Source organism: Myxocyprinus asiaticus, chromosome 49, assembly GCF_019703515.2.
Source record: "Myxocyprinus asiaticus isolate MX2 ecotype Aquarium Trade chromosome 49, UBuf_Myxa_2, whole genome shotgun sequence".
Classification (NCBI taxonomy): Eukaryota; Metazoa; Chordata; class Actinopteri; order Cypriniformes; family Catostomidae; genus Myxocyprinus; species Myxocyprinus asiaticus.
The window spans coordinates 10,044,783-10,056,942 of record NC_059392.1 but is presented as its reverse complement, the minus strand read 5'-3'; the positions used below and the strand labels follow the sequence as shown (position 1 = coordinate 10,056,942).

General features: G+C 48.2%; 1 protein-coding gene across 1 annotated transcript in view; it reads left to right on the top strand.

The window, feature by feature from the left end:
* The window catches only part of LOC127438409 (neurocan core protein-like), a 149,476-nt gene that overhangs the window by 94,950 nt on the left and 42,366 nt on the right, over positions 1-12,160 (top strand). Inside the window, exon 9 of the mRNA XM_051693975.1 lies at positions 1,888-2,001. Coding sequence (XP_051549935.1) covers positions 1,888-2,001 — 114 coding nt within the window. The remainder of the gene's footprint in view (positions 1-1,887; positions 2,002-12,160) is intronic.

The window sequence follows — 12,160 nt, the reverse complement described above, 5'->3', positions numbered from 1 at the left end:
TTACGCAAAAGTAAGTTTGTTAATTGTCACCATTGTTGCGTTTTGTATGCCGAGAGTTGATATCTGTGTGTCTTGATAACAACCCCAGTTATGCTGTAAGTTCATCAAAAACATCAAACACTCAACTTGCTGAAATAATTTTGCTGATAAATCTTTTATTGTTTTTGCTTTTATGTGTAATGCATCACTATTGCCACATATAGTGCCATTTGCAAGGTAGGATCAGACATTCAGGCTGACCTTAGGTTTTGTCTTCCAAGTTGCACAGTGCAACAACTTGCCTTTTACTTAAATGTAAACTGTCTGGCTGGAGGAACATATTATAATAATAAAGAAGGTCCAAGGTGCCAGCTCAAGAGATCACTAATCACCATAATGGTGACTTCAAAACACAACTATTGATAACAAAACAACAACACTAATTAAACTAAGACTGAATAAATAATTTTGTACATGCTTTTTTTTTTTTTAGCTCCAATGCATTTGCCAAAGCATACATACTTGTTCAAGCGCAAAGGCTTATGGGTATTTCACCATTATAACCCACAATGCAGTGCTATACTGTTATTTTACTGTGTACAGATTGTTTTTTTTTTTTTGTTTTGTTTTGTTTTTTCATAAAAAATACACTGTCCAATCCTGGCAAAATTGTACATTTAATATGTACATTGCTTCTAAGGTTGATTTTTTTTTTTTTATTTGACTTCTCATTAGACAGACAAGTGAATGCTGATGTGAGGAGTTGGTCAGAAACATCATGAACACCAACCATGTGCCACAAACTAAAATTTTCATGGCGTTTCAAAATGTCACTATAGCTTTCACCAAGATGATATCATGATTTTAAATGTTCATTTTCCCCTAATGCCTTGCACAGAACAGCTATTTACCATAAAACTAGTCACTTCACAGTGAGCCTGCTCTTGATCTCCCAGAATGCAACATTTTTTACAGCAAACTACTGTATTTAAGAATCACAGTAGATTGCTGTAGGAATTTGGCCGTAAATTTACAGTAATTTTTTACAGTGTATGTATACTGTACTGACCTGTGTGGCTATTTTTATATATGAGAGTTTGTGATTTTTAGTCTTTGTGATATAATTTCCAGTTTACCATACAAAGTTAATTTGCATAAACATTGCTGGCAAATCTCCAGATATTTCAGCTTGACAGCTGTGATGGTAAACTTGACATTTCGTAGGAAAATAATTGATCATAGACGTTTAACTGTGAACATGACATTAAAATATATAATTCCTTAATTCAAGCTTGGTTTACAAACTTGGTTACTAACTTTTATGATACTTTTTATGATATTGATTAAATAATCTCCTTTTGTTTTCTGCTTAAGAAAGTCATACATGTTTGGTGACATTCATTTTTGGGTGAACTTTTCTTTTAAATGGATAGTTTAACCAAAAATAAAAATTCTGTCATCATTGGCTCACCCTCATGTTGATTCTTAAAGCAACAGCCAGAGTCTAGAATGTATTTTCAGCAGAACTGGTTGGCTTGTTCTCCCCTGTGTCTACAAAGGTTTGATATTCACAGCTGGTCCACTCTCGTTCCAATCTGTCTTTCGCATAAGTGTTTGTAAAAAGAATACTTATTATTAAAGTAATTTCAGTCCAAGTGTTGTACAACATATTTTTCTTCAGCAGCATTTCCAACTTGTCAGTGTAGTTGGAAATATAGCAATGTTAGGACTTTGTTAGTTTGAAAAGAGAAAAATAATGAGCACAGAATCTCAACTTTGTAGTGTGCTATTTTCATAGCACCTGTGGTTGTCTCTCAGTTCTGATGAAAAGGTAAAGAAAATCTCAATACAATATATTGTTCCTGAATTGTGAATTGATAATCACTCTGTTTATCTTTGTCCTCGCAGATATTGATGATTGCCAGTCTAATCCGTGTCAGAACGGAGGCACCTGTATTGACGAGATCAACTCCTTTGTATGCCTGTGTTTGGCCAGCTATAGCGGAGCCACATGTGAGAAAGGTAATGAACTAACAAACACACACACACACTAACACTCACACAGACCTTTTTACTATATTGGTGAGGATATGTCATAGACCATAGAATTGGTTTGTCCGACCACCCAGATCACCACTGGCTCTTAGGACCAGCTGTTCCTCAAATAATTTCCAGATTGTTTGATAAGATGTCTTAAGGTGCACGCAGTAATTTTGTCCTAATTTAAAACGTTTTTTCTAAAGAAATGAATAGTAATTTTGAAACATATGTATAAAAGCATGACCATTTATGTGAGTTGAAGAGTTCAGTCATATCAGTAACCTTTAAAAAGCTCTTTTATTCTACGTGGAGCAGGTGCGACTCATGGGGACGGCCATGTTAAGACCAAAGTATGCTTCGCTCAGACGTGAACGCTGAGCATCTGCGTACAGGACGCGTGACACAAATCTCGTCATCAGCTGAGTGCGCAAACACTGAACGCACGTACCCCGATTTTTTTTACGCTCAGTTATTCGCACCAATTAGTGGGTCCACAAGGTGGCAACACTTTAATTTTGAACTGTTGATATCATGAAGAAGTGCTAGGAGAATATGTAAACGCTGCTAAACATCAGGAGATGAAGGTAAAAACAACAACAGTGGTTGAGCAAGTCAAGAGAGCAAGTGTGAGGAGGTCTGGAGATACCTGCATTTGTATAACTCGAGTCTGAAGGAATTTCAAGACATCTTTATGGGTCAAAACTCCTGAAGAGAAAGTCCGGTGTCTCATAGCAGTAGTAGCGCACATGTGCCAACCCCCCAGTTATATGGATTATACTTTGTAGGCTCACGTTCGACAGTACACAGACGCTGAGTGTGACGCTCCTGTTCTACCCGCTCTGTACGGGACTCGAACCGGCATCTCCGGCATGGGAGGTGGGTGCGCTAACAAGGAGGCTAAAGGCTACAGCCTCTAGCGTCAGTCGCTAGTGCACCTCTTGAGGTCAGGAGAGTGAGGTTTTATACACATTGCACAGCTATTTATCAGCTGGCCACCATTACACTCACCCCCCTAAACCTCACTCCCATCCAGGTCATGGCACCATTGTGACACTCCTGTTCTACCCGCTCCGTTCAGGACTCAAACCGGTGTCTCCGGCATGGGAGGCGGGTGCGCTAACAAGGAGGCTAAAGGCTATAGCCTCTAGCGTCAGTCGCTAGTGCACCTCTTGAGGTCAGGAGAGTGAGGTTTTATACACATTGCACAGCTATCTATCAGCTGGCCACCGTTACATGAGCATTCTCGTCACATTGGAAGTATACCATGACCAGCTGAATACTACTCACTTAATCTCAGTAACTGCCCTGTTATTGGACACTTTCATTCATGGATTAAATTAATCCTGGTTTACGGTTCATAGTGAATTTCTACAATGGCATTGGTAACTGAAAACTAATGTGTTTAAATGATGTTGCTTCCAGGCCACTAGGTGTCAGTGTAAGCCATACTTCGACAAACTTAAAAAAATTACTGAGTCACCTTTAATATGGTATAAAATAATAAGGAAATATTTCATTCATCATGTAGCCTGAAGGATTTTTAATTTATAAACAAATAAATACATTATGCGGTTACATTATTTTACTGTTTTACTGTTTATTGTTTGTTTTGTGATGTTTTGGACTTTAAATGGGTTTTCTAGTCTGGGGTGTTGATACAGGTGATATCTGTGCGTGTCTGGATGACAACTCTTTATGATACACCTTGCATTACAGTTTATGTTTTGATTAAATGAGTGAGTACACTCAGGAATGGAAGTCTGAACATCTGGACTAGAACAAATAAAAAATGGAGCATACACACATGGAATGGATTGATTTACTACCAATCAAATTATTTTTGTGGAACTGAAGGAGATGGAACTCCTTTCTGGGTCATTCTGGCCCAGTTGAATCCCTGTATCACTTAGCATTCAGAAAAACACTTCTTTTTTAACATTAACAACCCACCTCTCAAGTTCAAGTCTTTACTCAGACCACAATAGGTGCAGATACCTCAGGTGAGTCTTGTCAAACCAAATAAGCTGCAGCTATACTTAGACGCTGCACATTTAAGCCTGGTGTAATCCACCATGCTCGCTTTCTGCAGCCTGTACGTGTTTGGTGTACCATTCTACGGCATTACACCAGAACATTCAGCTGCAAGGCTATGAAGCTTGGGCGATCAATCCTGACCCAGCCAAGAGTTGGAGAGTGAGTGGAAAAAAAGAGAGAGAAATGTGAGTGAGAAAATAGAGCAAGCAATAGGAGAGATTCACCCGGGACTTGGGATCGCTCTGTTGGAGCGAAGCACAACTTCTCCCGAATCCTCCACTCCAATAAGATGCCATTGGAGACCCGGCTCACTCATACAGTCAGTCCCCTGAGGATGCACAGATTAGAGCAGGGGTAAGCCCTCCCATCACACACACTCAATGGACACACACTTCATGTGTTGTAAAGTGGGCCAGAGAAGGCCCTGCTGTGGAGGAATCAAGTGGGAGCATTAGACTGGTGTGGGACTGTGGCTGTTTCCTCTGGGTCACCATTTTAAGTAGCCAGATAAATGATTAATCCCATACAGTAAACTGTGCATGATACTATGCTTTTTGGTATCTCTTGCATTACATCATGCATGGGATTTTACGTCTGTAATAATGGGGCAAAAATGTTTAGTAACTGGATAAGTAAAGTTTGTAAAGACAAACTTTGATGTTGGCTTGACAAAGCCTTCTCCGAAAGTTAAAACTTAGACTAAAACTTAGACTAAAAATTAGACAGACAGCAAAGAGAGAGAGAGCAACTAAAGTCTTTCTAGCAAGTCAGTCAATTGGCAGCCATCTTTGGAATGCTATCTACTTAAATGGAGGAACACCGAAATCTCAAAAACGGTTGGTCAAATCAGCAATAAAATCTTAAACACTCGAATTATAAATTGTGCTTCTTTTCCTCAGATTACGCTAAAGAAGCAACATTTTCCTGGCTTGTACAGCTAATGCGCATGTGTTTCTCGAGTTGATTGACAGACGATGTTTCTAAAAGGTGATTCTTCCTTTTTACATCCGTTGATCGTTTGGCATTCAAATATCTCCCATGTATTGTAGTAGAAGTGGCCCATCTCTGCTACATAGTCTCTGGAGCAACTCAAAGCAGATTAAAGGCTTTGTGTGGGTTTTTTTACATTTGAATTTTTTGTCAGTTGGAGTTTGAATTCACGAAAATTCCGTATGCTTGTTTGAACATTCCATCAATGTGAACCTATGAGATTTTTCAGAGTTTTGATTGTCTGCTGTGCAAAAACGTAATTCCGATCAGTTAGAAAAGTCCTAGCGTATTATTCCAGAACAGTCTGAAGGTCCGTGCCAAGTGTGGTGAATGTATCTTGAAAGTTCTAGGAGGAGAAATTTTGGTCTTTGTTTAGGGATTTTGGCAAAACCTTAATCAGCTTATCGTCCTGTTACTTTCGTAAAATCCGTTCCCTGATGGAGGGAACGAGACGTTGTGTCGATGTAGTGACACTAGGGGTCACTCTTGGGAGCCCCAAACACCTCTGATTTTGAAAAAAGGCCAATGGGAGCATGCCACTCCCCCGGACATACGGGTATAAAAGGAGCTGGCTCACAACCACTCATTCAGGTTTTTTGCTGAGGAGCCAAGGCAAGGTCCTGACCATTTCAGCGGGTAGTTCAGTATTGTGGCAAGAGGGACACAATGTCTCGTTCCCTCCATCAGGGAACGGAGGTTACGAAAGTAACCAGGACGTTCCCTATCTGTCACTCACTCGACGTTGTGTCGATGTAGTGACACTAGGGGTCCCTATATGAAACGGCACAATAAGCTGAACTGTGTTACGTAGACTGGCGGTGTGAGACGGGCAGACCGCTGTGCCTCGAAGCCAGCGCGCCAGGCCGTCACGTTACCTCCCCCAATACTCTTATGAGTATCGAACGGTCCATTGGGAACAAGTTGACTTGCCCAACAAATAGGGACAGGCTAACCCATCTGTGGCCTCTTTTCCTCTTTTTTTTCTCCCCAGAAAGAGTGGAATTTTGTTTACCGGCTGGGGGCCATAAGTGTCTAGGTCGGGGGGGTGTCACTCCCAAGGGGAAGACACCACGGAGACCACACCCTGCCCAGAGGGAATAATTTCCAGTAGAAATACGTCACATGGACTTACCTTGTCGGAAGTATATCATGTGGAGAAGTCCCATGGTAGGTCCTACCCGAGAGGGGAGGAACTCTACAAACACGGTGACTGGGGGCAGAGGACCCTCTGCCCAAGGAAGACACAGTTTACAGACAGGGAAATGATTTAGCGGCAGATATATCACATGGGGTCACCTATGGGGAACCAGCACATGTGGAGCACCTACCCCCGTACAGGGCTTAGTTAGCACATGTACTGGGCTGGCAGCGAGTTTCTCCGCAAACTCGCCTGCCACAGGGCTAAGGAGGAAAGTCATCCAGGGATCACAATTTGTGAACACGACTGGGAGTCAAAAGCACACATCTACACCTCAGGGGAGGGGAAGGGCGCTATGCGCAAGTGGTACACCCGGCCAGCTGTCCCGGAGCTCACCTGCTCGTACCTGACAATATACGGGACAAGACCGGCTCAACCCGGTGATTGTAGTACCTCGCAAAGGTGTTGGGTGTTGCCCAGCCCGCTGCTCTGCAGATGTCTGCCAAAGAGGCGCCATTGGTCAGGGCCCAGGAGGCCACCACACTCCTAGTAGAGTGGGCTCGTAGCCCCACGGGGGGCGGCACTTCCTGAGCATGATATGCCATCACGATGGCGTCAATGACCCAATGGGTGATCCTCTGTTTGGAGACAGCGCTCCCTTTCCGCTGCCCGCCAAAGCAGACGAAGAGCTGCTCGGAGCTTCTAAAGCTCTGCGTGCAATCCAAATAGATGCGTAACGCACACACCGGCCACAGCAATGCCAAGGCTGGGTCTGCCTCCACCTGGGGAAGCACTTGCATGTTCACCACCTGATCCCTAAACGGGGTCATAGGAACCTTGGGCACATAGCCCGGTCGGGGTCTCAGGATCACATGAGAGTAGCCCGGACCGAACTCCAGGCACGTTTTGCTGACAGAGAATGCCTGCAGTTCCCCTATCCTCTTGACGGAAGTGAGCGCAGTCAGGAGGGCAGTCTTCAAAGATTGCCTTAAGCTCAACTGACTCCAGGGGCTCGAAGGGAGCTCCCCGTAGACCCCGAAGGACTACAGAGAGGTCCCACAAGGGGATGAGGCATGGTCTGGATGGATTCAACCTCCTAGCGCCTCTCAGGAACCTGATGATCAAGTCATGCTTCCCCAAATACTTACCATCTACTGCATCATGTTGTGCCAAAATGCCGGCTACGTATACCTTCAAGGTGGAAGGGGACAGCCGCCCCTCCAGCCTCTCCTGCAGGAAGGAAAGCACCGATCCGACTGTGTATCTCTGGGGGTCTTCGCATCGGGAAGAACACCACTTAGCGAACAGATGCCACTTCAAGGCATACAGGTGCCTCGTAGAGGGAGCCCTAGCCTGAGTGATCATGTCTACCTCTGCAGGTGGTAGGCCATTTAGGTCTTTCACGTCCCATCCAAGGGCCAGATGTGGAGATTCCAGAGGTCTGGTCGTGGGTGCCAGAGGGTGTCCCGTCACTGAGAAAGAAGGTCCTTCCTCAGGGGAATTCGCCATGGGGGGCTGTCGCAAGTAGTGTGAGGTCTGTGTAGGGTGCTACTAGGATGACCTGCTCCTCGTCCTCCCTGACCTTGCACAGGGTCTGTGCAAGTAGGCTCACTGGGGGAAACGCATATTTGTGTAGTCCCGGGGGCCAGCTGTGTGCCAGTGCGTCTATACCGAGTGGTGCCTTGGTCAGGGCGTACCAAAGTGGGCAGTGGGAGGATTCCCGGGAAGCAAACAGGTCTACCTGTGCTCGACCGAATCGACTCCAAATCAGCTGGACCACCTGGGGGTGGAGTCTCCATTCTCCCCTGAGCATAACCTGTCGTGACAGCACATCTGCTGTGGTGTTGAAGTCGCCCGGGATGTGAGTGGCTCACAGCGACTTGAGGCTGACTCCAGAGGAGGAGACGGCGGGCGAGTTGTGACATGCAACGGGAGTGTAGGCCGACTTGGCGGTTTATGTACGCTACCATCACCGTGTTGTCCATCCGGACCAACACATGCTTGCCCTGGATCAATGGCCTGAGCCTCCACAAGGTGAGCAGTACTGCCAACAACTTGAGGCAGTTGATGTGCCAACGCAGCCACAGGCCAGTCCAAGAGCCGGCGGCTGCGTGCCCATTGCATACGGTGCCCTAGCCCATCTTGGAGGCATCTGTCGTAACCACAACGCGCCAGGAGACCTACTCTAGAGGAACCCCTGCCCGTAGAAATGCTAGGTCGGTCCAAGGGCTGAAGAGGCGGCAACAGATCGGCGTGACGATCACGCGATGTGTCCGGCGGCACCATGCCCATCTCGGGACTTGAGTCTGAAGCCAGTGCTGAAGCGGTCTCATATGCATCAACCCGAGCGGTGTGGCCACCGCTGAGGATGCCATATGCCCCAGGAGCCTCTGAAAAAGTTTCAGTGGAACCGCTGTCCTCCGTCTGAACACCTTCAGACAGTTCAGCACCGACTGTGCACGTTCGTTCGTGAGGCGCGCCAATATCGAGACTTAGTCCAACTCCAAGCCGAGAAAAGAGATGCTCTGAACCGGGGAGAGCTTGTTCTTTTCCCAGTTGACCCAAAGCCCCAGCCAGCTGAGGTGCATGAGCACCAGGTCCCTGTGCGCACACAACACATCCTGAGAGTGAGCTAGGACTAGCCAGTCATTGAGATAGTTGAGGATGCGGACACCCACTTCCCTTAGCGGGGCAAGGGCTGCCTCTGCGACCTTCGTGAAGATGCGAGGGGACAAGGACAGGCCGAAGGGGAGGACCTTGTACTGGTATGCCCAGCCCTCGAAAGCAAACCACAGGAAGGGTCTACGTCGAGGTAAAACCGAGACGTGGAAGTATGCGTTCTTCAGGTCTACCGCCGTGAACCAATCTTGATGCCGGACGCTCGCTAGAATGCATTTTTGCATCAGCATCTTGAACGGGAGTCTGTGCAAAGCCCGGTTCAGTACTCGCAGGTCCAAGATTGGCCGCAACCCACCGCCTTTCTTCGGTACGATTGAGTAGGGGCTGTAAAACCTGTAAAAACCTTCCGTAGAAGGGTAGCAATCTCATCATGCAAGGTAGCGGCATTCTCGCCCTTCAACGAGGTGAAGCGGACGCCGCTGAACCTGGGCGGGCGCCTGGCAAACTGAATCGCGTAGCCGAGTCGGACGGTCCGGGTCAGCCATTGTGATGGGTTGGGAATCGCAAGCCACGCGTCCAAGCTCCGGGCGAGGGGGACCAAGGGGACAATCTCATTGGACGTACCAGCGGGTGGGGCCTCACATCGGGGCAGAGCCTGAGGCATCACGTCAAGAGGGCTCGAGCCCCGTGGCCGTGCTGAGTCCAGGGACATCGAAGCACTTACCTGGCTCCTGATACCCACCATAGGATCGGCCGGACCTGCAAGCGGCGAATCAACGAAAAGGCAAAGGATTCTTCTCCCAGCCCTCCACCGGGGGATGGAGTGGTCTGCTTACCATCTCTAGGCCTGCAGCAGGTCTCCACATGCCTGGGTTGCCCGTCTCAGGGGCGCTTCAAAGCCTTCCTCGGGTTCTTTGCAGCCGGCTGTGAGACAGATGGCGTCTGCTTCCTGCGGGTGGCTCCATGCTGGGGCCGGGCCATGGAGGCGGGCTTCGGCGGAGCCGGTGTTGTTGTGGCAGGAGGACACTCTTGGCGAGGACCAGACGAGGTGCGAGGTCTTAAACCGCGCCGATGCAGGATGTGCTGAATAGCCACCGTCTGCTGTTTCACCACCGAGAACTGCTGGGCGAAGTCCTTGACGGTGTCACCGAACAGGCTGACCTGGGAGACGGGGGCATCAGGGAACCGTACCTTGTCAGCTTCCCACATATCGACCAAGTTGAGCCATAGGTGGCGCACCTGGACCACCAGGGTGGACATCACCTGCCCGAGAGTCCTCGCCGTGACTTTCGTCGCATGGAGAGCGAGGTCGGTCGCCGAGCGCAGCTCCTGCATCAATCCTGGGTCAGAACTACCCTCGTGCAGTTCTCTTAGCGCCTTGGCTTGGTGCACTTGCAGGGAGAGCCATGGCGTGCAGGGCGGAGGCAGCCTGTCCAGCGGCGCCACAGGCCTTAGTCGCCAGAGACAACGTAACCCTACAGGTGCTGGACAGGGGTCTCAGGCAGCCCCACCAGGTGGCGGCATTTTGCGGGCACAGGTGCACCACAACCGCCTTATCCACCTGGGGAAATCACTGAGTACCCCCTGGCAGCCCCACCATCGAGGGTAGTGAGAGCGGAGGAGCTCCATGGCCGGGTCCAGGCAGTGAAAGGTGCCCGCCATGACCTCGTGAGCTACTCATGCACCTCTGGGAAGAAAGGGGGCGGGGCGCGGCCGTGAGCTGCGCTCCAGGCCCAGGAACCAATTGTCAGGCTGCGAGGGTTCGGGGGGGGTGGAGGGTTCCACTCCAGCCCGACACACGCAGCCGCCCGGGCAAGCATGGCTGCCAGCTGTGCGTCAGGCTGCGACTGGGCGACCGCACCCGAAAGGTGGGAGCCCAGTCGAGTCCTCAGCTGGACTGGACAGCCTGCTCTCCGATGCTGCAATCGAGAGCTCATCCGCTTCGCGAGCGCCGAAATGAGATCGCGAACTCGCCCTGAGACGAGCCGGCAGTCTCATCCCAGTGGGGCAAATGAGCATACTGGGGAATGGGAGGTTCGTGGGGAGTTACCTGGCAGAGTGGCTCCCATTGGTGTCCCCAAATTGCCCCCAGTGCTAACCAACGTGGCCTCAAACCCGTAGGTAGAAGGACCTAGGCGGGGAGCCTCTGGGGTGGTCTTTCCCTCTAACGAAGGAAAAACCGCGACCGCAATGTTGCCATGGTCACGCTCTCGCAGAGAGAACATGACCTGTCCACGAACGCTGTCTCCGCATGGGCAGCGCCCAAGCACATAAGACCGCTATCGTGCCCATCGGAAGCGGAGAGGTAACAACCACAACCAGGAAATACACACAAATGGAGAGGCATCTTTAAAAAGACGCTCTCTGTTAATGCCACTCTTTTAGAAGGGAAAGTATACTCTTTCAGTAGGAAGAATATACTCTTTTAGCTGCTGAAGCGCCCAGGGGCGTTCTCTGCACTTCACCAGTGCAAAAGGGGGAGAAGCCACTGTAATGCGCCGTAAATCCAACAGCTTATCGAGGTGAATGGATCGGCAGAGTAGTTCAACTCGCTGAACACAACGGCTCGGCTCCGAAGAGAAAATCTGAATGAGTGGTTGCGAGCCAGCTCCTTTTATACCCGTATGTCTGGGGGAGTGGCATGCAAATACCACTCGCCAATTCCCATTGGCCTTTTTTCAAAATCAGAGGTGTTTGGGGCACCTACATCAACACAACATCGAGTGAGTGACAGATAGGGAACCATAGTTTTCAATCCACATATTGCGGCTGCACTGTTTTCTGGTTCCGGTCTCCATAAGAAGGGATAATATGCATAGAGATATAGATATAGAGTATATAGGAACATCTCCTTTTGGCTCCATTTACTTCTTGTATTAAGATGCATCTTGGGTAGTCCAATCCGAGCTAGACACATCACTGTTTACACCTGGTCACTGAAATGCGTTTCCTGTGACCACTTGTGTTTGGAATTCGAAGGAAGTTTCTGATTTCATGACGACATACATCAATCATTATATCACTGCACGATAATAAACCGCAAAAAAGTCCGAAAATACAAAGAAAGCGCAGACAAAACTGGCACACTGTTTCTCACAGATGCACAAATGCAACATTTAGAACAAAATTATCCATAGTTTTAGTGGAGTACCTCTGTTAGTTCAGCTTCCGATGTGTGTGCTTCACATCTGTGTCCCTGCACGTTGACATCAGACACAATATAGAACATCTATGAAGTTCTCGTGCTTGTGGATGTATCCTCCTTTTCAAATGTTCCGATCAGACGGTTATTTCTTTTTAAAGCAGCACGTAATCTGCAAACTTTAAACTCTTGTTTTAGCGCAGCGGTTGATTGACAGG